General features: G+C 65.9%; 1 protein-coding gene across 2 annotated transcripts; it reads left to right on the top strand.

The window, feature by feature from the left end:
* The first annotated feature begins 223 nt into the window (after positions 1–223).
* On the top strand, positions 224–25,204 carry QSOX2 (quiescin sulfhydryl oxidase 2). 2 transcript variants are annotated; one of them, XM_021081048.2, is made up of 12 exons: positions 224–571; positions 10,518–10,618; positions 11,531–11,579; positions 12,322–12,427; positions 12,582–12,642; positions 13,820–13,965; positions 14,530–14,664; positions 14,842–14,971; positions 16,787–16,909; positions 17,761–17,911; positions 20,132–20,320; positions 22,664–25,204. In XM_021081048.2, the coding sequence occupies exons 1-12, from the start codon at positions 241–243 to the stop codon at positions 23,215–23,217; spliced, it is 2,076 nt and encodes a 691-aa protein (XP_020936707.1). In that variant the 5' UTR covers positions 224–240; the 3' UTR covers positions 23,218–25,204. The 2 variants fall into 2 exon arrangements, with proteins under 2 accessions (XP_020936707.1, XP_020936706.1); XM_021081047.2 differs by having other exon boundaries at positions 12,552–12,642.
* The last annotated feature ends 326 nt before the right edge of the window (positions 25,205–25,530 follow it).

The following is a 25,530-nucleotide window of genomic DNA, read 5'->3' as shown; positions in this document are numbered from 1 at the left end:
AGGCGTGACCAGGCGCTCGGGGCGGGGCAGGAGGCGGGACCAGGCGCTCGGGGCGGGGCGAGGAGGTGCCTGGCCTTCCAAGGTCGGGACAGGCGGGGGGCCTAGGAGGCGGGGCTGGGGGCGGGCGGGCGGGGCCGGGGCGGGGCCTGGCCTCGGCGGCAGGGGCGGGGCCGGGCGCGCGCGGCGCACGTGACGGCGGTTGCCAGGGTGAAAGGTCAGGCGCGGCGCGGCACTCCCAACATGGCGGCGGCCGGGACGGCGGCGTCGGCGGCGCGCAGCCCGGGAGCCCCGGCGGGGATGGCGGCTCGAGTCCGGCGCCCGCCCGCGGCGCGGCCCGCGCGGCTGCCCGCCCTGCTCGTGCTGCTGGCGGCGGCGGCGGGGCCGGGAGCGGGCGGCGCGGCGCGGCTGTACCGCGCGGGCGAGGACGCCGTGTGGGTGCTGGACAGCGGCAGCTTGCGCGGCGCCACGGCCAACAGCTCAGCCGCGTGGCTCGTGCAGTTCTACTCCTCGTGGTGCGGCCACTGCATCGGCTACGCGCCCACCTGGCGGGCCCTGGCCGACGACGTGCGAGGTGAGGCGCACCCCCGCGCGGGTCCGACCCCGGCCTCTCGGCCTGGCTCCCGCGACCCCCGGATTCGCCCCTCCGGCCCGCGGCAGCCTCTCAGCCCCCTTTCCGCGTGGCTCTACTCAGGGACCCCTGTCGGCCGCCGCTGGCCTGCACCCCGGGGACCCCGTACGACCCCCGTGCGCTCCTGGGACGTCGGCCGTCTCAAGTCGGAAAGACAGCCCTTCTCAGTCCACAGCTGGGGGCCGGGAGGTCGTCCCATGCGTCCTAGCTCCCCAGACCCCTTGTTTTGAGTCCCTAAGAGCTTCGGCGAGCGCCCAGGCCTTTGTCGTAGCTGCGCCCTCTTCCATCCTGCGTCCCATCGCTGGAGTGGCTCGAGTTCTCACTCTCTGGGGATCCCCACTCCTGTCCCAGGCCCCCTCCCCTTTAAGCCCTCTTCCTCCTCTGCTGGTTTGCTTGGCCGAGCATATGGTGGCTACTCGAAGTATCCACACCTCAGGCGTCCAGCTGCGCTGAGACTTCTCCGTAGAAGCAGAAGAAAACCCTCAAAGCGTTTCATTGGTTGGTTGCTGGTACACAGCCGCGCAGCCTTTGATAAATCTGTCATCCACCCAACTTCTGCTGGTGTTCCCACGCGGTCTTGATACCGGCACTTCCCCGGCCTTGCGAATTGCGAATCAGTCCCCAAGCGAGCGGCCGGCTCTGAGTGGCAGAGGTGGAGGGCGGGGGGTTCGGGGCGCTGGCGCTGAATGGGGTGCGCGCCCCGTCTCTCAGGCGGGAAGCTGGTCCCCAGCGAGAGGCGGCTTGGCAGGCCGCTTGCTGGGGCGGAGCTGACCTCTAATTATGTATTTGAGCGGCTGAGAGGCTGAGAGTAACAAGTTGCAGGGCTGCTTCCTGCACCTGGGCGTCACAGCCAGTCTTGCGACTTTCTCACTTCTGGACAGATGCGGAAACGAACCTGAAAAAAGGGCTTCTGCGCCTGGTTGTAAATGACTATCTTTAGATGCTTTGCGTCTTGCCTTGGGGGTTGGGGCCCCTTGATCCGAAAGGGTTCGTTTTTTGGTCTCATGTTTTCTTTAGTCCCTCGTGTTCCGACCCTGGTCACAGCAGAAATCAGAGGCAAAGTGGACAGTCCGCTCCTTAGTAGGTTTTTTTTTATTTTTCCTAAGCCTTTGCTTTGATACCAGGCAAATACTTTAATAATACAGACGACTTTTCAGTTCTCTCTCGTTATTTGGTGGCGGAAACAAAGATATGTAAATTAAAAAGCAGGTAGATTTGGCAAGATGTTTGGCTCCTATTTTGTGCGTGTTCCGAGTTTTTCAGTGTAGTGGCTGAAAAAGGTAAAAGCTGTAAACTAGGTTTGACTCTGCAAACCCAACAAGGCGGGAGCCTTGAAATTTGTCCCCGGGACTCAGAAGGTAATTTATTTTTGAAACTGGAACTGGCCAAATCCATACCTAATGGTGTGATTAATTTAACTCGTAGTTAAATAAGGTTCTCTTCAGAGAGCTGGACGTCCTCCAAGTCAGAGCAGGAAGTACAGGCCTGAGAGAAAAGGGAGAAGTGGCTGAAAGTGAGAAACAGCTGTGGCCCCAGAGACGGGAGGAGAGCCGGGGGTCCTGAGAGCCCAGCTGCCCCGGGGAGGGGCCCCAGCACCAGTGCTGACCGAAAGCAGAGCCCTTGGCTCTGGGGAGTGTCCCCCCCTCAGGGACCTTGTGGGCCCAGCCCGAACCTGCTGGATCAGAAGCTGGGGCCGTGGGGCCCAGCCTCCTGTCGGCACAGGCCCCAGGGGTGGAGGATCCCTGCTCTTGGGGACAGTAACCCTGCAGGACACCCGCGGGAAAGGGCCCATGGCCGGCGGGGCTGCGAAGCGTGGCATCTAAACTCCCCTGGCGATGGGGTGCACGGGAGCGCCCCAGGGAAGGGCCCGTCACTCGGGCCCTCGCCTCCACGCGACTGACCCCGGGCCCTTTCTGTGCCTCATTTCAGCGAACCCCTGGGGAGCACACTGGGGACTGCCCCCGCCCCCGAGGAGGTCAGGGTCAGGGTCAGGGTCAGGAAGTCGGCGCAGCCCCTCTGCTCTGCCTTGCTTCCCGCCTGGCCCTCCCCCAGGGGACAGGTGCCCCGCGCCCACGTCGTCCGGTGTAAGAGTGGTCCTTGCTCCCGTTACCACCGCTTCGGCTGGTCAGTCCCTCGTGACTCGGGGTGTCCCCTGAGCCCCCAGGGCGCGCAGACTTCGGACCAGGCCTGTCGCTGGGGGCCTCTTCCGACCCCTCCTGAAGCACAGTGATGAGCCAGCGGAGGCAGGCGCGCCTCTAACCCCCCTGCTCCCTGCTGTCCGCCCTCCCCCGGCTGACTGGCCTCTGCCACTTGCTCTGAAGGGGCTCCCGGCCCGGGCCCGAGGGAGGGGGTCCCCTTCCGCTCGCTTGGGGGTACCTTTGTTTTCCTGAAAGATTTGGATTGAATTTTAGCTCTTTGCTGACGTTTTCAGGATTTTGAAAATAATCGTTTTTTCCTCATTAGAAGGTGGCTTAACAAACAAAAGGTCTGCTGTTGGCGGCTTGCAGTGTTTGTGTGGATCCGGCTTGGGCCTGTCTCTTCTGAGTCCTTTTCAAAGCCGAGCCGCCGCTGTGCTCCTGGAGATCCCTTTGCCCGGAGCTGTGGTGTCGGCTGGGTCTGTGGTGCGGCCTCCTCCTGTGCCAGGAGCCGAGGTGCCCAGCAGGCGGCCCCCACCCCTGCCAAGGCTCTGGCACACTTAGGAGAGCTCCTCGGGGCAAGGTGTGTCCCGCCGGAGGCCCCGGGGCCTGTTCGCCTCCGGGAAGAGCGCCAGGGAAGCAGGCAGGTGTTCCGTCACTGCCCCAGGATTCTGGGTGAGAGACGCGGGGGGCCCGGGAGCTGGTAGGAGGCGCCCCTCCTCTCGCCATCCGCGCGTGGCGCGTGGTCACGGCGTCGGGTGACAGGCCAGGTGGGCCGATGGCCCGCTCCCGGGGTCTGCGGAGGGCGGCCGGCCCGTTCTCGCTGCCGGTGGTGTCGACTCAGTCTCGCCTCCCGTCCGGCTCTTCCTCACCACGTGGCGTCCTGGTCAGCGTGGCCGCGGGGCTCGTGGACGTGAACTAGACCCCGGGTGGTTCCCTGTTCCCTGGAAGGAGGAGGGGCCTGAGGGCGAGGTGCTGATGGCAGCGGGAGCTCAGCCGGACGCGGGAGAGGCGAGACGAGGCTGTGAGGCAGGCCGGGTGCGTCCCCGTTACGGGCTCACGGGAGCCTGCTGGGGGCCGACTGACCCCCCTGCCCCCCACGACTTGTCCGTGAGACCCAGGCTCCAGAGGGACCCCACTGCCGAGGAGAGCTCGGCCAGCTCGCGTGGGGAGCCCGGCTTGTGAGGGCCGCCAGCCCCGCCGGCCTCGTGCCCTCGCGCCGTGATGCTCGGCCTCCAGCCCGTGAGAGACGGTTCGTGTCCAGCTTGCTGCTTACCAGTCAGCCTGCAGAGCCCACGGGACCACACACCGTGTCGGTTTAAGCCCATGGGGTGGACGTGGGGGTGGAAGGATCCTTGAAACCCAGTCCTGGGCCCTCTGCCCACGACGAGGCCAAGGCAGAAAACCCCTGCCCTGGCAGCCCGGGGGACTCGTGGAGACGTGTGCTGACCTCTGCTCATTAGCATGTGGCTTGGGTTCTGCCCAGGCCCCTGTATCCTAAACTGGCTTGAACCTGGAGCTTATCTAGAAAGATCTTTGCTCAGCCAGGCAGGGGCCTGCATGGGGCTGGCATGTGGGATCCGAGACGCCAGCCTCCCCCGACCTCCGGAGGGTGAGGAGGCGAAGCGGGGCTCGGTGCCTTAAACCAGCACCCGCTGGCGTTCTCGTAACCCTGAGTGGTTCGTTCAGCTGTCCTGTGAGCATTTTCTAGAACCGATGGATGCTTGACCGTAAACCAGCCGTTTTGAGAGGTTTTATTAGAACTGGACAGGTAATGGTGAAACGTTTCATCCTGTTAGGTTGAGATCAGGAGACTTGAAATAAATTTCAGCCCGCTGTGTGTGGAAGCTTAATTCCTCCCAAGTGTTGTTTAAGCCCGTGGCACTGAGACGAGGCGTGTGAGCGGTGAGGCGTGGGCGCAGGCCTGACCTCTGCTCCTGCCATGCCCCGCGGCCGCGCTGCCTCCCAGCTGGCCCTCCGCACCCCTCCCTGCCGTTTGGTGAGGGGAGCGGATGGCCGAGGCCGTGCCTGTCCTGAAAGCAGGCCGTTGGCACTCAGCTCAGCGCACCTCTCTGCTTTGGGTGGGGGGGGGTCCTGGCAGGGGGGAGACGGGGGTGGGGAGGGAGGGGCACCCGTTGAAGGCGCGGATCCCCTGAAGCTAAAGCTTTGACACGTTTGCATTTGATGCCGTGAAATCGACGTTTCCCTTTTGTGTCGCGGTGAATGCCGTCCATCTGCCAGGGCGCAGGGTGACTGCTGGCGCCCCAGAACCCAGGGCTCCCTCAGCTGCGCGGGAGGCGTCACGTGCCCTGCACCAGGCGGGCCGCTTCGCGGGCCCTGCTGCTGGAGCCGAGCCCCGGGCCGGGCAGGGGCTGCCTCCGCACGCACTGGCCGCCTCGCTGTCCTCTCCCGGCAGCGTGCGCCCCAAGGAAGCGGTTAACACGTTCTGAGTGCGCTACCTGCCCCCGGCCCCGTGACCGAGGCGGGCACGGTCCCTGTGCCCCCTCACCCCCCGAGCCTGTACATCAGAGGGGAGCCCCGGACAATAAACAGAACCAAGCACGTGAGCAGGTGAATTGCCGCTGACGCGTCCAGGAAGGGGACCAGGATGCTTGGCTTGCACGGGGCGGTGCCAGAAGGGTTCGGAGCAGCTGAGTGAGGGGCCTGCCACGTGGAGGGGACAGTGAGTGTGAAGGCCTGAGCCGAGCAGGACTGTTTCATGTCCAGAGGGCCCACGTCTGCTAGGGGCCACCGTCGCTCCCGCGCTGTCCTCAGGCTTGACCAGCAGGGAGAAGGGCGGCCTTTGGCAGGTGTTGGGAGAACCGAGGGCCGCAGGCTCCCAGGGGCCAGCGCGGGGTGCTTCTGGGAGGGGCTGTCGGGCTGGGGGCGGGTTTGGGTGGGCAGAGATGGTAGAGGTGGTAGCAGTTGTTCCCCAGAGAAGTCACGGGTGCAGGACTTGGCTTCAGGTTCACCGCCAGGAAGAAGGCCGCCTTGCAGGTGCTTCTGCGCAGGTGGTTTTGGCACAGCCTTCGCAAGTGCCGTGCCTCGGCTCCAGGGCCTCAGCACGCAGTCGCATTTGTCCCTGTGCTTGGCCAGTCACTGTCCAGTTGGGCTGGTTTTCTTTTCTGTTCCGTTGTTAAGAAACGTTATTGCGGAGTTCCCGTCGTGGCGCAGCGGGAATGACTCTGACGAGTATCCATGAGGACGTGGGTTTGATCCCTGGCCTTATTCAGTGGGCTCAGGATCCCGTGTTGCTGTGAGCTGTGGCGTAGGTCGCAGACGCGGCTCGGATCGGCTGTGGCTGTGGCTGTGGCTGTGGTGTGGGCCGGTGGCTACAGCTCCGATTCCCCTGACCCCCCAGCCTGGGACCCTCCATATGCCGCAGGTGTGGCCCTAAAAAAAAAAGGCACTGTTATTTCAGACTTGGACATGTGACGGGAAGGCGGGGCTCGTGTCCTCTCAGTGTCAGATTTGGGCTTCATTTCACAGGCTCCCGCGGGCTGGCTCTCAGGGGCCGTCCCGTGTGTGGCCTTGTTAACTGCTCTTCGTCAGGGGCTCAGGCCGAGGCTGCCGAGAGCTCACAGACCTCGACGGCAGAGGGAGGGTGGCTTCCGTCCAGTGGGAACAGGCAGCGGAGGGTAGGCGTCCCCGGCCCTGGCGGCCGTGTCCTCTCACTCCCCTGGCCAGGCCCTTTGGTGTGACCCCTGTTCCTTCTGCACGTGTGTGGGTAGTGCCCCGGGCGTCTTGAAGAGTAGTCCCCACTGTCGGCTTGGGGTGGACGCGGTGGAGGAAGCCTCATGCTGGTGAGCCTACCAGGTCTTTGTGTATCACAGGCGTCCGAGGACCTGTCGGCCCCGCGCAAGTTTTCTTCAGCCCCCGCAAAGCTCCTCCCCAGCGGTCAGACTGCTGAGCCGCCGCTGCTCTTTGGCAGGTGACGGCCCGACTCTCCGTCACCACGCGGGATAAGCCACTGGTGAAAACCTGAGGGAGACCAAGGTTTTTCTTTTTCTCTTTCATTTTTAAGCCACCAGCAGGTGTGCCCTGTGTGTGTGTGTGTGTTTATGCTACACCCACGGCATGTGGAAGTTCTGGGCCCGGGATCGCATCTGAGCCACAGCTGCCACCTGAGTCACAGCTGCGGCAACACCGGCTCCTTTACCTCGTTGCACTGGCTGGGATCCAACCCGCACCGCCACGGAGGTGACGTCGGATCCTTAACCTGCTGCGCCACAGCGGGAACTCCAGCTGTGCCCTCTTTTGAAGGGTAGGGTCCCCCTCGCCCCCAGTTCTGAGGGCGAGGTGGGCGCAGGGAGGCAGGGAGCCCGTGTCCTCCTGGGCCGTGATTTGGGTGGCGTGCCCGTGGCTCTTGGGACAGACCCCTCCGGGGTCTCCGCCCTGCCAGCCACTCCCGTCCCCCTCCTTCCTCGGGCTGCGCTCAGTGGGACACAGCCGAAAAGGATTTCCACGGCTGCCCTGGGCAGGGCCCCGTGTGACCTGCCCCGCGCGCAGACCACTTAGGAAAGAGGGCTCCCTTTCAGCACATCCTATAACCGGAGGCGAGGCCATTACCTACCTGGTCCCCGGGGCCTCCCCGACTGCTGCCCGAAGTGCCAGCACAGCTCCTGGCAGCACGCCGGCCCTCGGCCCCGGGGACCCTGAGCTGCTTCCTCGCGGGCTCAGGGCCCGTGGCCAGGGTCCTGCGTGGAGGGTGGGGCGCGCGCTCACGAGCGGGCTGCCGCCTGGGGATGGGCCCCGGCCTTGGGGGAAGGTGTGAAAGATGCTGGGGGCGTGAGGGCAGCGCGTTCCCCGAAGACCCTCTGTTCTCTGTGTTGGGCGCATGTCACGCAGAGGCTTTTTCGGGACGTCGCGTGATGAAGTGGCTGCTTTACTCTACGTGTGACCATCAGGGTTTGGGGGACAAACGTTCACCTGCACTGAGTTTGGGGTGACCTGGTGAGACTCAGCCCTTGGATGGCAGTGGCGCCCGGCGCCTGCCGGCGCCTGCTCTGAGGGCCTGGATGCAGGCCACGGTCGGCTTTCTGCCCTGCCAGCTCTGCTGCTCCTCTGTCCTCGTGTCCAGCAGTCCCCCAGGCAGGTGGCCTGTGAGCGAGCTCGTAACCCTGCTTCGCTTTGGAAGCGAGGTGGGCAGGGGTGGCCCTTGCCGTGGGGGCTGCGCCTGGGCAGGTCAGGGAGGCCCCCCGGGATGCGGTGTTTGTGTGAGACTGGAGAAGGCAGCCCCGCGCAGGCCAAAGGAGAGTGTCTGTCCACCCAGGGAGTGGGCTCGTCGTGGGGCCAGTGTCATCCATGCTGACCATCTCGGTGGCCAGGGTGGCTGGGGCAGGGGCCCGGTCCCAGGGGCAGATCTGAGCCCTCGCCCCGGTCTTGGCCCTTGGAGCGGGGGAGCGCCAGAGCCCGTGGTTCCCCTGGACCTGGCTCTTCAGCTCTGCGCCCGTGCGGGGAGCTGCAGAGCCAGGGCAGATGCCCTGGCTGCGGCCTGTGGCCCGGCGCTGTCTGGGAGTCCGGAGTGTGGCTACGCAGCCGGGGTCGGCTCTGTCCAGCCGCATATTCGCTGCAGCCTGGTGTCCACACGGAGCTGTGCTGGCACCTCCGGGAAGGTAGACCGAGAATCAGGACCCGAGGCCCGGGGTGCTCGCGCGCAGCACGCATCCCCGCGAGCGGGCTGAGGCTGCTGGGAACGTCTTTGTTGTCTTGCATCACTTTCCGTTTCGGGCCGGCTCCCCTGACGCCGTGTCCCACTCTCCGGGGCAGTGGGGCCCTCTGGACATCCTCGCTGAGCCTCGGAGCCTGCGGTTGTGAGCCAGGGAAGAGGTGGGCGAGATGGAAGGGCCGAGAAGCTGCGATGGGGCCTGGGGGCGTGGGGGGCGCCGTGCAGCCAGGCCGCCGGGCGGAGGGGCCCCCCTCAGCACAGGACCTGCTCCCTGCTCGCCCCGCGGGCGCTGCCTCTGCTGCACTAACTGGATGAGGGTATTAACTGTGCTTCCGTGGTTCCCGTGATTGGAGACGCCCGAAAGGAGTGACCCACGATGGGGAGGGTTCTGTGATTTTTTCCCATCCTCTTAAAGTGGCCTCAAGACAGGAGTCACAGACTCGCTGAGGCCGCGCAAGGGGCCCTGTTCAGTCATTGGTTGTGAAAGGTGCAGCTCGGCTTTTTTTCTTTGCCTTAATCCTTTGCCTTATATCAACGTTGGTCAATCGTTTTTATAATTACTGAAGAAAAAGACACTTTCTTTTGGTCTTTTTAGGGCTGCCCCTGCAGCATTTGGAAATTCCCAGGCTAGGGGTTGAATCGGAGCTGTAGCGAAAGGCATGTATTTTTAAGCAAAGGTGTCAGAGGTGTTACGTTAGTTGGGGAAAAACCAATTATTGAATTGCTAATGGACACAGGCCTTTACGCTGTGTAGTACTTAGTGGTGGTCAGTTTCTCCGTCCAGTCAGGTTGGTTGGTTTGGTTTGGTTTTGTTACTTAGGGCCGCACCTGCAGCATATGGAGGTTCCCAGGCGAGGGCTCGAATTGGAGCTACAGCTGCCGGCCTCCACCACAGCCGCGGCAGCATGGGATCCAAGCCACATCTCTGACCTACACCACAGCCCATGGCAATGCCGGAGCCTTAACCCACTGAGTGAGGCCAGGGATCACACCCGCAACCTCGTGGATGCGAGTTGGATGCGTCACCGCTGGCCGTGGTGGGAGCTCCAGGCAGGTCTAGAACACAAGCTCTGCAGTCTTCGAGCCCAGCAGTGCGCAGAGTGACCGCGCGGAGCCGTGGTGTCTGCAGTGTCTCGGGGACGCCGGTTGTGGGGTCCCCTCTGAGGTCACGTGGCTGTAGAGGACGGAGCCGGATTCCCCGTCCCCTCGGGCCGCCTCAGCGAGCCTGCAGAGGCCGCCAGCTCGGCCCCTTGCCCTGGGAGATGAGGGTGGGGCGCCGGGGTCTTACCACCTGGGAGAAGCGGGTAGAGCTTGTGAGGAGCAAGCCTCACTTGTCACTGCGGGGGCGTCACGCTGGTGACGGGAAGGGCCGGGCCGAGCCCTCACCCGAGCCCGCTGCGCCTCCTGCAGCCTGGGGAGCGGGGGTTCAGAAGGAAGGGAGGCTCGGCCGCCCCACCCGGGAGCCAGGCTCCCTGCGCGTTTACAGAAAAGCCCGGGCTGGTGCAGTCACGGGGCTGCGGGGTGGAAGCCCCCCGGCGGCGTGGACCGGGCCGTGTTTGGACCCGAGTCAAACTGAGGAAGAAGTGGACGCCTGGGAGGTTGGACCCCCGACCGGATCCTGTTGCTGTCGTCGGGTGTCTGCCTGGCCCCGCGTGCTCGCGGTGGTGACCTGGCTGGAGAAAGGGTGCCCAGGGCATGTGCTGGTAGCTGGCGGGCTGGCCCGGCGCCAGCGGCCGTGGCCGAGGACTCGATGAGCCAGGGATGGCTGCGAGCCGGCAAGTGTCCCTTTAAGGCAGGGAAGCCTGCGCAGTTCCGGCTGCCCCTTTTCACACGTGTTTGCGGCGTGGGAGGGGCCTTGGGGACGCCCTGGGGTCACCCCCCCCCCCCGGGTTCTCCCTCGGCCGTGTCCCTGACCCAAGAGACCAGCGGCCAGACGCTGCCGGCACCTCCCCGCCCGACCGAGAGCCTGGGGACGTGCCGGCCCAGCAGCCGCACCGCGTGGGAACGCTTCTGGGCAGACGCCGCGCTCGGGGCCACCATCCTGCTGGCCGGGGCGGCGGGGCTCACGGGCTGCTCCCCGTTCCAGATTGGGCCGCCGCCGTCCGGGTCGCCGCGCTGGACTGCGCCGAGGAGAAGAACCACGAGGTGTGCCGCGCCTACGACGTCCGCTTCTACCCCACCTTCCGGGTGAGCGCGCCCCCCGCCCCCCCCCCCGCCTCCGCCTCCCCGGGGTCGCACGTGCCACGGTGGGGCCGTGTGCCCATGGGTGTGCCGGGCTGGGCTCTGAGAAGCTCGGGGCTGCCCTGCCCCAGCCCCAGCCCCGGGCCCCGGCTCCGAGGAGGCTGCCCTGGCCGCCCCCACGCCCCCTGGCGGCCCACGTGACCTGGATTGGCCACGTCGAGGGCGCTCGGCCCTGCGGCTCCAGCCCCCCTGTGTCCTCTTCCACTACAGAGGGCGGCGGCGCAGGTCACCTGTGGGTTGGCGCGGCTGGGGTCCCAGCGCGTGCCCGGGTGCCGGCAGCGGGGTGTGCCAACCCCTGCTGCTGGGGGCATTGTCGTGTGTGTCGCCCCCTCTGCCCGTGTCACTTGCTGTTTTCCCCCCGGCTCGTTTGTGCTTTTCTGACGATTTACCGAAGTCCTGGGTATGCGCCCTGCTCAGTCCCTCCGTAGTGAGACGGGGGTGTCTTCAGCCCGATGGCCGCTTTCTCCCCGACTTTAATGTGTCTTTAGTGGGGAAGGGGTGTAACTGTCATGTAGAAGCCTTTCCTTCTGCCCAGAGACACACGTAACACCCGTCTTCCTGCCGGACGTCGTGTGGGTCGAGCTGACGCTCCAGAAGCACCGTCAGCGCCGTCGGGAGGCGCCGTCCGCTCTTTCGGGCCCTGCGGGCTCAGGGTTCGGGTTGGCCCTGGGCGCCTCCCAGAAGCTGCTGGGAAGCAGGAAGACCCACAGAGACACACAGGCACGGGCTCGGCGTCAGGGCCGTGAGCTTCCCGGAGAAAGTCGGCCGCGGCTCTAAGACGACGAGCGCCCTGCCGCCTGGAGAGTCAGCATTCACACGGATACCAGCTGCTTATTTAGTCTCTGTTGCTCTTCCTAGTATTTTAAAGCATTTACGAAGGACTTCACAACTGGAGAGAATTACAAAGGTAAGGCCGTAGGCCTGCGTGGCCCCCTCTCAGATTCCGCCCTCCCGGAGAGGCCTGGGACAGTGAGGGTGGAGGCCCCCGGCAGCACCAGCATCCCTGCCTCTCCTTTAAGCAGCTGTGGCTCCAGCAAGGATTTGTTATTTTGTGCTTTGCCTGCCTTGGCAAACATGGCGGTGAGATTTCTCGTTTCTTCTTTTTTAACGGCTGTACCCGCGGCCTGTGGAAGTTCCCAGGCGAGGGGTCGAATCGAAGCTGCAGCTCCGGCCTACACCGCAGCCACGGCCACATCAGATCCAAACCCACTGAGCGAGACCAGGGGTCGAACCCGTGTCCTCACAGACACTTGTCAGGGTCTTAACCCCTGAGCCACAGCAGGAGCTCTGAGGTTTCTTTTTTAAAGTAAACTTTTTTGTCGGAAGAAAACCTTTGGAGACGTGCACACGGCACAAGTGCACCCATGGGTGTTTGTGAACGAGCCACCCCCCCCCAGCCCAGCCCCCAGGTGAGGTTGGCCCGCCTGTCTCTGACGGGTCTCGATGGACCCGTGCGGGTGGCCTCCGTCTCCATGATGTGTGTGCAGCCGGCCCAGGGCTCCCGTGTCCCCGGGTCCCCACGCTGGCCGCCGCGAGGCCTCCCGGCCCACAGACCAGTGCCGCGTGTGCCCTGCGTTGTGGGCGGGCCGCTCGGCTGGGGCTCCCCGGCGCCCGGTCGGCCTGGGCTGTGACCGGGTGCTTCCCCGCAGGGCCCGACCGAGAGCTGCGGACGGTGAGGCAGGCGATGATCGACTTCCTGCAGAACCACACGGACGAGAGCAGGCCTCCCGCCTGCCCGCCTCTGGACCCCATTCGGTGCGTGGCTCGGGGAGAAAGCCGCAGGGGGCGAGGGCGCTGCGTCGTGCCGGTAGCGGCCAGCGTCGTGGGTGCTGGCGGGGACGGCCGGGACCGCGCTGAACGCCGCCTCTCGTCCTCAAAGGCCCAGCGACCTTCTCTCCCTCATCGACAGCCCTGCTGGCCGCTATGTGGCGGTGCTGTTTGAAAGCGACGGCTCCTACCTGGGACGTGAGGTACTGTCTCGTCGTCGCCCGGCCTGTTGGGTTCCCATGTTCCAGTCTCACTGGTTCTGGGGACGGTGGCCTGGACTCGGCATCCCCCGGTTTACAGGCGGCTGTGGGGACAGGGAGGGCCTGGGGGCGGGGAGGCCCAGAGGGTCCCTCAGGCCTCGCCGGCAAGGCTTGTTGGGTGCCCTCTTCTGAGCTCCCGGCTTTTGTGCCACGTCCACAGTCCTGTCAAACCTCGTTTCTGCTGTGAAGCCTGTTTCGCTGTCATTTCACGCATGTGGGACCGATGCCCTGGCCTTTGGCTTCAAGCGGGCAGGAGAACAGGGCTCTGTGCCCCCGCGTCTTCCAGGGACGCCAGGGCGCACCTGCCTCCAGAACTCGGGCGTCCGTTGCGCTCTCTCTGCCCTGACCCCGACTGCTTTTCTGCTCCCGGGCGCTCCGGGATGGAGCAGGCCTGTGCTGGGCTCTGGCCCCCGCCCCTAGGGTCCTGCGTTGGGGGCCAGAGGCGTCCCGGCCACGGGCTGTCCCTTGCCCCCACGCCCTCCCCCCGCAGACCCGTGCCGGGCATGGCACGGCAGCGGCACCCTCGGCTCACAGGGCCCTTCCAACCCGGCGCCTTAGTGAGGCCCGTTCGGTACCCACGCCATCCCTTCTGAGAGGTGGTTCTGCGCCTGGCCGTGCGGGGCCCCATGGGCCTGCCGCTCTCCTTTCACACCATCCTAGCTCCCAGATGCCACCCTGGCATCCCCTGGCGCCGCGACCCCACTGCTGCGCCCTCAGCCTCCGCGGCACTGGGCGGGGCCGCTCCGGGAGAGGGGACGGCCAGCTCCGAGCCCATGGCCCTTGGGCTGGCCGCCGGGGAGCCTGGTCGCCGGCGGTGCCGTCAGCCTCCCAGACACAGGCCGCGGGGGTCGAGGGGAAGCGGAGGCTGGGACGCACCCCACATGCGGTGGCGAGCGGCCCTGCTCGGGGTGTGGACGCTGCGGGACGCCAAGGCGTGCAGGTCAGGGCCCGCTGTGGCCGCCTGCGGGAGCCCAGGGAGGGTCCCCGGCGCTGGCGGGCGAGCAGGCCGAGGGCAGGGTGGGCTCCGGCGGCGTTCGGGCCGCCCCTCGGGGCTCTTTGTGCCGTTGCCTGGGGACACGGCCGTCCGCGGGGCGGGTGACGGCCCTTCCCCGCTGTCCAGGTGATCTTAGACCTGATCCCGTACGAGGCCGTCTCGGTGAGGAGGGCGCTGGGTTCCGACGCGGCGCTCCTGGCGAAGCTCGGCCTTTCTTCTCTGCCCTCCTGCTACCTCATCTACCCCAACGGCTCCCACGGACCCGTCACTGTGTAGGTTGGGTTTGGCGGGAGGAACGTTCCCCACGGCCCCTGGCAGCCCCGGGCCCTGCGAGCGCGGGAGCTCGCTCGGTCCGGCTCCAGGCCCCACGCTGGCTGCCTGCTCCCCCTGGAGGAGCCCTGCCCAGGCGGGAGGTGGCACGCGGCACCGCGGCCTGGCTGCCCGGCGGCCTTTGCTCCCTCCCGGGTGCCGTTGGCACCTCATCCACCCCGTGCTGCCTCGGGTTCTAGTACTTGCAGGTGATGTTACCTTAAAACCCAGACAGGGATCAGTGCTCAGCACACCTGCCCCTCGGGGCTGTGGGTGGGTTCGCCTAACGTTCTCAGAGGGCCCAGCTCCCCGGGGCGCGGGCTTTGGCACCGTGCTGCTCCCCAGCCGCACATTCCTGGGCCGGAGGTCCCCGTCACCGCCCAGTGATGGAGGGGGGCTTGTGCTGGACCTCGAGACCCAAGGCAGCCCCGGTGCCGGGCGCCTGGTCCAGGCTCCTGCAGGCGCGGGCCGGCCGTCCAAGCCCCGGCTCTGAGCCCGCGCCCCGCCCCCCCCCCCCTTTCTCACAGCGGGAAACCTCTCCGGTCCTTTTTTTCCTCTTATTTGAAGTCGCTGCCAGGTGTGAGGAAGAAATCGCTTTTGTCGCCCGAGAAGCCAGACAGGGAAGAAGACTCTGGGACCGTGGCTTGGAGGGAGTTTGACAGGCAAGTGTTCCCCCGGCAGTAAGGGGCTGCGGGTGCAGGACGGGCCACCACCCCACCGCCCGTCCCCCAGGAACCCTCCCTGAGGTCTCGGGGGGTGGGGGGGGAGCCCCGCGGGGTGTGGGAGTCAGAGCGCGGCTTTGGAAGGGGGGTGTCCGCCTGACTGTGGCGCCCACCCAGGTCAAAGCTCTACACGGCGGACCTGGAGTCCGCGCTGCACCAGCTGCTGAGGGTGGAGCTGGCCGCCCACAAGGCCCTGGCCGGGGCCGAGCTGCAGACACTCAAGGACTTCGCCACCGTCCTCGCCAAGGTGCCGGGCCTGGGCCGCGGGGTGCCAAGGGTGGCGGCTGGGGGTGTTTGCTCCGCTGGCTGTGGGGACACAGGCCGCCTGGGCTGACGGGGGCCCCCTGCTCCCATCACTTGGCCCGACCGGCCACGCACAAGTCACCGGGGTCACCTGTGCAGGGCGGGGGCGGGAGGCAGTGCCGTCCTCAGGACGAGCAGGGGCTTCTGGGGCCTCTGGGGCTGGGGGGGGCCTCTGGGGCCGGGCGGGGTCTGCGGGGGCTGGTGCCTCGCAGGTGAGTGGGAGGCTAAGGGGAGGCCTGGCGGGATGAGAAGAGGGCAGGGGGCTGGGGGAGGGGAGGGAGGGAGGGCAAGGCTGCTGTGCTGGGACCTGGGGGCTCCCGCCCTAGCGGCCTGTGGAGCAGTGGGGGCTGGCGTGGGGAAGTTAGGGGTCACCACAGTCTCCTCCTGCCGAGCCCGCTCAGCCCCAGAGCCGAAAATCCAGGGCTTGTGGCTGTCTTGGCCCGGGGCTCCTACGGTGGCCGGCTGGGCTTCAGGGAGGGGTCCTGCCCTTCCCGGGGGTGGGCCCGAGCCCCAGTGCCCTTGGCCCAGCAACCCCTCTGCCCACTGACCTCTGAGACGGCCCAGGCCACCTGCTGGTCGGCTGTGCTCCGGTGTCCCCGGGAGAGATCTGTTCCCCAAGGGCAACCCTGAGTGGCCTGTTATGCAGGAGACAGGAGACCTGATGTGAGAAGGTCCGTTTGTCACACGTTCCTCTCTGACCCAGTGACTCATCACACTTGGGCTGGTCTGGCTTTACTCACCAGGAGTGAAAAATGAAGGACATAGGATTTAGGTTTAAAAGAATAAAGGGCCCCACGATAGGTTTCACATGAACGAGCGCCGCCTCTTCAGACGGTTCCCCGAGCCCCTCAGAGCTCGGGGCCCTCCCGCTGCTCCCGCTCCTGTGGGCGCGCGCCTGCCCGCTGCCCATCATGTGACCCTCGGGCCGTGGCCACCCCTGCACCCCGGCGCCAGCCGTTAGCGCGCCGCGTGGGCTCTCTCCGAGCCCCGAGGCCTTTGTCCTGCAGAGCCCGAGTCAGATCACACGACCAATAACTTTTCTCAGGTTTGCCTAGATGTCAGCTTCTGGGTGGTGGGTACTGGCGCCCTGGGACCACGCAGGGAAAACCCAGATGGTGCCGAGCGGGACGTGGGTCGCTTCTGCTCCATCCGTTTGTCTCAGCAGCTGCTTTCACGGGTTTTCAGCCTCAGCGACCCTCACCTGCGCGTTTAACGGGCCCCATCGAGTGGAGGGCGCCCCAGAGAAGGACCGCGGCTCCTTGAGCCGAGGCCCCTCCTGCGCCCGGCTGACACAGCAGCCGTGTCCACACGCAGCCAGGCAGCAGGCTGCCCTTTGCGCGGGCACCTCCGTGGCATCCCCCCTGTCCCGGGTGGGGACACAGTCAGAGACGGCCGAGGGGGCGGGACCAGCGAGGGATGAGGTTCTGGAGGGACCGCAGAGCCCGAGACAAGGTGACAGAAGAGGCCCAGGGTGGCCGTGTCGTCTGTCGTTGTGAACCGGCTGCCAGGCACGAGGACCAGTGGCCGTGGGCTCGGGGGAGGCAGAGGGCGGGGCACCGCGCGGGCTTTCCCCGCAAGGACCCCTGTCCTGCCCAGGTCCCCTGTCTGTTGGGGGAGACTCTGGTTCCTCCAGAGACCCCCACCCCGCTCTCCGTTAGCGCCACTGCGTTCGAGGGGTGGGTCCAGCCGGGAGGCTGTCCGGGCCCCGCGCGGTCGGGCCCTCTCCCGAGCAGCCCCTGAGTGGGCTCCCTCTGCTTAGCTCTTCCCCGGGCGGCCGCCGGTCCGGAAGCTGCTGGAGACGCTGCAGGAGTGGCTGGCCAGCCTTCCGCTGGACAGGATCCCCTACAACGCCGTCCTCGACCTGGTCAACAACAAGATGCGGGTGAGGCTCTGCTCCGGGGGGCCCGGGGGGCGCTCGGCCCTGACCCGCCTTCTCTGTGGTGTCCCCGCTCCCGCGCCGCCCCCGGCGCCGCCCCTGCCCCCAGCTGTCCCGCGCAGGGTCGGGGCCTCAGGCGGCGCGGCGCTGGGGCGTTCTGGGCTGTGGTTTCTGTTTTCAATTTCTAGCGTCTAGCGACCCCTTCTCAATTTCCCACCGAGAGACCCGGCAGGGACAGACGGGTTCCAGGAGAAGCGGGCGAGGGTCGAGCTGCCACGCAGGCCGTGCCAGCGGCGAGGGTCGCGGGCTTGGCACCTGAGGCTGCGGGCTCAACAGCCGGGCTGCCTAGCGTCTCGCGTGTTCCACCAGCTCCGGCCTTGCCCTCTCCTCCCCGGGACCTGAGCCGTGGGGCAGGAAGGTGGGCCCGTGTGGCCCCTCCTGGGCTGTCCTCGCCGCGTCAGGCCATCAGCTCACTGGCGACGTCAGGATCCTGCTTGTTGTGCCAACAGCCGTCAGGCGGTTGGCTCTCTCGGTCGTGAGTCTCGTAGGGTCGTGACCGAGGGGGGGCGGCCGTCCCTCACGCTGACCCCTGCCGACGCATCGAGGGCACAGGCGAGCCCCTCTCCTCCCAGACCGAGAAGAGCAGGGCGTCGCGGGTGTTGGGCGCCCTTCCTGAGACAGACTTTTCCCTCTCGTTTGTTCACTGGATGTGACCTCACATGTGGCGACATGTGTGGCGCTTGGAAGATGTGCTTCCTGTGCAGCCGCCACCCCCGCGGCCCGGACAGGGGTGGTGACCAGCTGTTTTTCTTTCAACGATCCCGTGATCTGTGCCTCCCTCTTTCTTCGTTTTTCAGATTTCTGGCCTGTACCTCACTCGCCGCGTCCAGTGGGTCGGATGTCAGGGAAGCCGAGCGGAGCTGAGGGGCTACCCGTGCTCCCTCTGGAAGCTCTTCCACACTCTGACTGTCCGAGCCGGGACCCACCCGGACGCGCTGGACGGCACAGGTGAGCCGCCCCGGAGCGGGGCCTGGGTGCCCGGGCCGCCTGGCGCCGGGAGGTGGGGGGGGGTGCGCCAGAGGTCGAGGGGCCCCCGGGCCCGCCTGGGGGTGGAGGCCCCGAGCGCAGACGCCTGCCCGCTCAGCTCTGCGCCCGCCAGTCTGCGGGAGGCCGAGGCCGCGCTCGGCCGGGAAGGCGTGCGAGCGGGTAGGAGGCACCGGGAGGGCGTCTCTGATGAGCCCCTGCCCCGGCGGCCTCTCCACCAGCCCCTTCCCCGGGTGGGGATCCGTCCTTCGGCCGCAGACTGTCCATCGCTCGCCCAGGAGCCGCCAGGGCCGCGCAGAACAGACAGTAAAACGCGCGCCGGGCTTGTGATCCTCTCTGAACTGGGAGGCGTGTGCACGTCCCGGTGAGGCGGCCCCCGGCAGCGCCGGCCTGTCTTTGAGTTTTGTGTCTGAAGCCGCATGGGGTCCCGAAGGCTGCACTGGTCCGAGCGGACTCTGGACGCCCACGGTCCGGTGCTCTTGCTGGTAAAGTCGCGCAGCTCTTCCCCGGGACCTTGTGCTGTGTGACGGCCTGGGGCAGACGCCCTGGCGCGGGACACCCTGCTCGGGTTTGGGCAGGCGGGTCGGCTTCCGCAGGTCGGGCTCACGGCGGCCCAGCTCCCCCACAGTAACCCTGGGGCCTCGGCCGAAGGGCCTGGCTGCGCTTCGGCCGCATCCCGCTGCTCACACAGGGCCCGTCGGTAGGTCTCGTCCAGCCCCGATCCGGGCGGAGGTAGCAGCAGAGCTCGGCCGGGCCACGCGGCCGCGTCGGCATTGCCGCCCCCGGCTCTGCCCAAGGTGATGCTGGGTTCCTGCTCCCGGGGTCTGTGGACAGAGGTGGCCTTCAACAGAAGAGTCCCTTAGGAGTCCCAGGACAGGGGAGTGCGTTTTCGGGGGAGAGCCCGGGGCTCCCACTAGCATGTGGAGCCAGCAGCTCCGCGCTGCCTGACCGACCGCCAGCCAGACCACCGGCACCCACTTCCGAGACGGGCACCTCAGCGGTGGGGACCCCGAGCACACGCGGGGGGCGTGGTGACGGCGGGATGGAGGCCGCCAGCCGGCCGTCGGCGGCGCAAATGGGAGCAGCCCCGAGGCGTCTGTCTCCCGCCCGGAACTGGGTCAGGCTGGGGCCCGGATTATGTCTTGGAAGGTTTTGCCTCCTTAGCACTCGCTAAACCCCGCCGCCCGCAAAGCCGGCCCGTCCCCTAATCCCTCAGGTGGAGTTTGTGCCCCTTGTCCACTTTAAAGATTAGGGCGCCCGCGGGAAGGGAAGGAGGATTACCCAGCGCGCGGGCAGATGTCGGCCGGGCCTGTCCCCAGCCTGGGCGCCGGGCAAGGCGGCGCCTGCTGGGTCCGCGGGAAGCCGCCCGGGGTGGGGACGAGCCGTAGGGCCGCCTGGTTTCAGAGGAAGATCCCGCTAGGGCTGCTGTCACCGCGGGTTCGGGTTCAGAACGATGTCTTTTGTTTTTTTTCTAATTATTTTGCTGCCTTTCTTTTAATGCCGACGTTTAATCTGTCTTAATCTCGCGGTCTCGTTTGTTCACTCAATCCCCGTATTAGTTGTCTGAACAGGACTCGGGCCCCGCCCTGTGCCGCTGCCCCGTTTCCTCAGGGGTCCTCCTTTGAGCGGAATGCTGGCTGCGTCCTGCTGGGGGCAGGGGGGTCACTTTCTTCAGCCACCTGCTCCTCACTCCTGGGTCCCGTCAGGGTCTGTGCGCCTGGTACATGCCAGAGGGTTTCTCCCCACGGAGAGGCTGCGTTTTCTTTAAAAGGGTGCAGGGGTGCAGGCCTAGGAGGGGCCTGTGGCCTCATGGTTCAGGATCCAGCGTTGTCCCTGCTCTGGTGCAGGTTCAATCCCTGGCCCGGGAAGCTCTGCGTGCCGCGGGCACGTGCAGGCCTTCACCAGCCTTGCCGCCCTGCTGTTCCCAGAAGGAGCCTGGCTCCTGATGGGCCGTGACTGTCGCAGCCCCTCCTGGAGGAGCAGCCGCAGCGAGGGGCTGGCCGCAGGCCCAGAGGCGCATCTCGAGGCCACGTTCATGCTGCAGCTTGGGCTTGGGGAGGGTCTCCGGGTAGAACCACCGCAACATTCCGCATGCGTGGCGGCCCTGGCACCAGCCGTTCCTGGCTCCCCCGCTGCCATGCCAGCGCCGCGGTTCCGGTCCGACCCGCCATGGTCCCTCCGCAGGCTTTGCAGGCGACCCCCAGGCCGTTCTGCAGGTCATCAGGCGGTACGTCCGCGTCTTCTTTGGGTGTAAGGAGTGCGCCGAGCATTTTGAGGAGATGGCCGAAGAATCGATGGACTCCGTGAGAACCGCAGACCAGGCAGTTCTCTGGCTCTGGAGGAAGCATAACGTGGTCAACGGCCGCTTGGCAGGTGAGCGAAGCCACGTCCGGCGCCCGCGCTGGCGCGGTGGGGACTGCACCTGCTCTTCGCTGACACACTGCCCACCACGCGCCAGGCTGCCTGCCCGCGAGGCCCGCCGCCCGGTCACCTGCCGGGAGCAGGGGTCGTTTCACGGGGACCCTGGCCGGGGAGCTGCCGGCCTCGGCTTCCTAGCGTCGTCGCTCGCTTTAGGGCTCCTGGGCTGCGTGGAAACGGAGGCGTCTCTTTCCACCCACCAGGTCCCCGAGAGCATTTGGCAGCGGAAGGGTGGGAGTGTCATTACTTGTCAGTGAGGAATCCTAGGGTCCTTAAAACCTGCTCTCAGACCGCAAACCAAACCTCTCAGAGTGGTTTTGTTTAAAAAACAAAAAACAAACTAGGGCGCGTGCGCTTTCTCAGCGTTAAGTAATTCAAACTGTTCCTGAATCAGTGGCAGATTAAAATTAGGCTTAAAAATAATCCACTGAGGAAGAAATCTTAATAGAGATGAATAGAAAATACCACTAAACTGCTGGTTTTATTTAATCCACTGCGGCGTAAAGACCTAGCACAACTAAGGCACTAAAGGGAATTGGTTTTTCTCCGCTCCTGGAGCTGATGGCTCCAGCTCGGGTCACGGGGCCGCGGTGCCTTGTGTCTGCGGGATTTGTCCTCTGCCTTAGGCTGCAGGTTAAGGCGCTTCCGCTGTGGCCTTGGCACAGACATCTCCAGAGGCAGGTGTCAGCCCCTCACAGGTCCCCGAGGTTGCCCTGCCCGGCAGCCCTGAAGCCGCGGGGGAGACGCGCTGGCCTGGGGGCCGCTGGGGCTGGGGCCTGCAGCTCTGTGACCGCCCTCCCTGGACGCCATCCCCCGCCCCCCAGGCACACCTCTGGCCTCTGGATTGGGGCCCAAGCTCCTTGGAGGCCCTGAGACCTGGCCCGGATGCTGCCCGTCCCGCCAGACCACAGGGTGCTGCACGGGGATGGCCTCTGGCCTCGCTTCTTGGTCTGGGTGTGCGTGTCCAAACCCCCCCACGAGACACGACCCCCAGGGGTGCACCCGGGCAGTGAGTGGCCGCACCGCCCTCCCACCCCGCCCGGGACGCGGCCTGCAGTGCACAGGCGGCGGCGGGGAGGTCGGAGGAGAGCGTCTCTGCTGAGTTCAGGCCTGCAGCCAAGGCGCTCTCCTCCCGTTGCTCCCAGGAGCACTCCCTGGGGGTGCGGCACCCCCAGTCCGATGGGGAGTTCCAGGGCCCCGGGCCCCATGGCCGCATTTGCTGGGGCAGGGCCTTCACGAATGGAAGGGAGACGGGTGCTCGGAAGTGCAGCTGTGGAGCTCCCTGGCGGCTCAGCCGGCTGAGGGACAGTGTTGTCACTGCTCTGGTTCGGGTTGCTGCTGTGGCATGGGTTCGATCCCTGGCCCAGAACTTGTGCGTGCTGGGGGTGTGGCCAAAAAAAGTGCAGCCGCGCGCCTGGGGGAGCTCCCTGGCTCTGGCTCAAGGTCTTGCCCCTCATGGCTGAGGGCCCAGCGTGCGTGGCCAGGGAGCGCCCCGGGGGTCAGTGGGGGTGGGGGCAGGCGGGGGACTGTGGCCTGTCAGGCGTGCTGAGGCGAGCGACGGCTGAGCTCTGTCGCCGAGCGGTCGGGGTCAGGAACCTCAGATTGGATTGTCTGAATCGCATCCCCCACTCCGAGGTCCTCCGGCAGGTGTGCAGGGCCTGGGCCCCGACCCGCTGCAGAGTGACACCTGTAAGGTGGGTCCCGGGTGGCGGGTTGACGCTGTCACCAGGGCAGTGCCACCAGCTGCCGAGCGAGCCGGGCAGAGCTGTGGTGCGTTTGTGAGCGTGGGGCGGCCGGCAGGATGCAGGCCGAGGTCTGCACGGGGGACGTGCTTGGCTTTCCCTGGGTGACCGGGTTCTGTCCTGGAGTGTCTTCCAGGGTCCCCTGGGGGTCCTGAGGAAACGCCTGGACAGCGCGTGTCCGGGGCGGTGCTCCTGGTGCTTTGTGGGGCTGGGGGCTTGGGCGGACGCCCTGAGCGGGCCGCGAGGTCAAAGGTGCAGAGCCGGGGGCTTGGCCTGGCCCAGGGGGGTGGCTCGGAACGAGGTCTGGCTGGGGGAGTGGCCATGTCCGAGTGTGACGTCCCCGTGCTGCGGGGAGGGGCACGGCCAGTGCGGGCTGAGCAAGCAAAGGGAAGGCGGGACCCCACCCGGAGGTCGGGGGCCAGGAGCGGGGTGTGGAGGGGGTGGGGGGTGCGGGCAGGAGGGATGCCGGGTAGACTGGGGCCGGTGCTGGCCTGCGGCGCCAGGAGAGGGCCGTCAGCCGCCGGAAGGGCCCTCACGGCAGCCCCCCTCCTCCCAGGCCATCCGAGTGAGGACCCCAAGTTTCCCAAGGTCCCGTGGCCCACTCCGGACCTCTGCCCCGCCTGCCACGAGGAAATCAGGGGCCTGCCCAGCTGGAACGAAGGCCAGGTGCTCCTGTTCTTGAAGCGGCACTACGGCAGCGACAACCTCGTGGACACGTACTCCGAGGACCTGGGAGGCGCCGGCGAGGGCGCCCCGGCCGAGGGCGAGGGGCCGGAGCGGGGCCGCACTTCCCCAGAGCAGCCCCGCGGAGCCCTGGGCGCCGAGGGCCTCCGCGTGCCCAGCGAGCTGCCGCCCGGGCCTCACCTGTCAGAGCGGTGGCGCCAGGGCCCGGCCGCGGACCTCGGGAGTCTGAGCGGCGCCGAGGGCCGCAGGGGGGCCGAGGCGGCCGCCGCCGCCGCCGCCTTCCTGGGGCTGGGCTTCTCCAGCCTGGACATGAGCCTCTGCGTCCTGCTCTACGTGGCCTCGTCCTTGTTCCTGATGGGAATGTGCTGCTTCTTCCGGCTGCGGTCCAAGCGCTGGAAGGTCAGGCTCCACCACCCGTCCGTGTAGACGTCTCGAGACCATGGACGCGCCTTCGGGGGAGCCCGCGGCTTCCGTCTTGAGAGCAGGGATCTGTCCGCGCACCAGCCCTGAGGGCCCTCCGCCGTGCCTGCCTCTGCCTCTGCCCGCAGGGCTCACGCCCGCACCTGGCGAGGGACTGTTGGCCTTGCTGGCCCCTCGGTGGCCACCTTGCCCAGACCCGGGAGCGGGGGCTTCTGTTTTCTCTCTTCCAGGTCTCAGAGCGGGCGGGGGGCCCTTCCCCCGGCTCTCGCAGCCTCGCTGCCCTGGGACCTGAGAGCAGCCCCCCGCCCCCCAGGCCCCCAGTCGCCTCCCCGGCCCGCCTGCTCCCCGAAGCCAGTGGTTCTCAGTGGTTCACCTGTGTTCGTGCTTCTCCACTGTGTGGTTATTTCTGCTCGAAGCAGGAGAAATCTCCCTGGACGTCGAGGCAGCTCAGGACCAGAGAAGGGACGCCCCTCCCCGCCCTGCTCTCCGCAGGCGCTTCCCCTCCAAAGGCGGATGGGGGGCGGGGGGGCTGCGGGCCGGGGTGCTGCCCCTCGGGCTCCAGAGGCGTTCTCCTTGTTCCCGTGGTGACAGGCGGCTCCGAGTCCCCTCTGCCTGCCTGTGGGCTGGGCAGACCTGCTGGAGGCCCTGAGAGATGGGGTCCCCCACGTGAGGGGCTGGCAGGGGCCTCCGAGGGGGCCCGTGTCTTCCCCCTCCAGCACCCACGCGGCACAGCAGGAGCCCAGGGCTCAGCGGCAGGGCGGCGGTGGCGCCCTAAGGCCAAACCGCATTTGCCTGAAGCTGTTCCACCAGGTGTCCTGGTTCCAGGCCAGGTCCTCAGGCTTCAAGGATTGGTTTTCTAACATTTAATGGTTTTAACACATCATTTGTAAAACCCAAAACATTTAGAAGTAAATTCGCCCCTGAAAATGTAAACAAAGACAGACACTGTGGCAGGGACACTTCCTGAGATCCTTTGTGGCTGTTGGTTTGTCTCACAAGCTCAGACGTACGTGTGTGAGTGTGTGTGTGGGGGAGACCACGATGCTGTACCTGTGCGTGCGTGTGTGTGCGCGTGTGTGTGAGTGTGTGCGTGCGTGTGTGCGCGTGTGTGTGTGAGTGTGTGTGTGAGGGAGACCGCGATGCTGTACCAGTCTTTCCACTCTGCCTCTTTCTCTTCCACCCACTTAGGGTGTTTACTAAGTGCAGCCGACCACGTGGTGTGTCCTACGACACGGATGCTGGTGTGACACCAGCAGCGTGGGGGGGACTGTCAGCTTCTGGTCACTGTCCGTGGGGGGCGCGGGCCGCAGGCCCTCAGAGCAGGGACTGGCTCCTGAGCTGCTCCCAGAGGTTTCTTGTTTGACGCTTTCTCAGCCCTGGAAGCCTTTGTGTTTTAAAGCCGGCTTGTCTTCCTGGGCGTGTGCCTGCGTTACTGAGGTCCCTGGGCAGCCTGACGCAGGATCCAAAGGGAAATACTTCGGACCAGTCCTTAAACGGCCTTTTGGTTCACAGCCAGTGTCTTTTTCTCCCCAGAAGTAAGTTTCTTTGGGCGGAACTGGGATGGCGCCTTGCTTACTTTCTAGAACCCGCCTGAGGGTGATGGTGGCATTCAGGGTCATAGCAATGTTGCAGTTGGAGGGACAAGGTGTGCACAGGCCTGTCGTGGTCGGGGGAGGATGTGCCAAGGTGGCCCGGGGCCCTGCGGCCCGTGTGCCAAAGCGGGAACTCAGCCTCACGTGCTGCTCAGAACCAGACGCTCCCTTTAGGCAGAGGTTCAATTCTCTTTCCTAAAGTTGTGAATATTGAGACTAATGAACATAGTAGCTCGATAATTTAAATGTATATTTATTTTTAATGGAAGGATTTTGATTAGAAAGAAGCTACTTGACGTGGGAATGTCAGTGAAATTTCCTACTTGCCAGGGACACAAACATTTTGTATGTATGTAAAACTCTAATGTGCACATTTTAAAAATAAATCTGATGTTTGAAAACATTGTGATTCTTTTGGAATAAGAGCTGGCGTTACCAGCGACGGGTGTTGGGCAGGCTGCTGGCCAGGGTCTCCTCCAGTGTAGGGACTGGACATCCGAAATGGTAGGCTTGCTTGCTTTTTTTTTTCTTAATCTTATGGCCCCACCACGACATGTGGAAGTTCCCGGGGCCAGGGATTCAATCCAAGCTGCAGCTGTGGCAACACCAGATCCTTTGACCCATTGCGCCGGGCCGAGGATCGAACCCACCCCTCTGCAGCACCCTGACCTGTTGCAGTCAAATTCTTAACCCACTGCACCACAGCAGGAACTCCTGAAATTCTAGT

This window comes from Sus scrofa, chromosome 1 (genome assembly GCF_054392235.1).
Source record: "Sus scrofa isolate SSC_HxYL_T2T_F1_AM1 chromosome 1, Sscrofa_HxYL_maternal_Yorkshire_Landrace_v2.0, whole genome shotgun sequence".
NCBI classification, from domain to species: domain Eukaryota; kingdom Metazoa; phylum Chordata; class Mammalia; order Artiodactyla; family Suidae; genus Sus; species Sus scrofa.
Note: the sequence above shows the minus strand (reverse complement) of the source record. Positions and strands in the feature narration are given on the sequence as shown.

Excerpts from the sequence above, each read along its gene's own strand:
- QSOX2 (XM_021081047.2), top strand. The coding sequence starts at position 241 with ATGGCGGCGGCCGGGACGGCGGCGTCGGCGGCGCGCAGCCCGGGAGCC. Across the intron at positions 14,665-14,841 it reads GCTTGGAGGGAGTTTGACAG|GTCAAAGCTCTACACGGCGG; the intron begins GCAAGTGTTCCC and ends GCGCCCACCCAG. Across the intron at positions 16,910-17,760 it reads TGGTCAACAACAAGATGCGG|ATTTCTGGCCTGTACCTCAC; the intron begins GTGAGGCTCTGC and ends TTCGTTTTTCAG.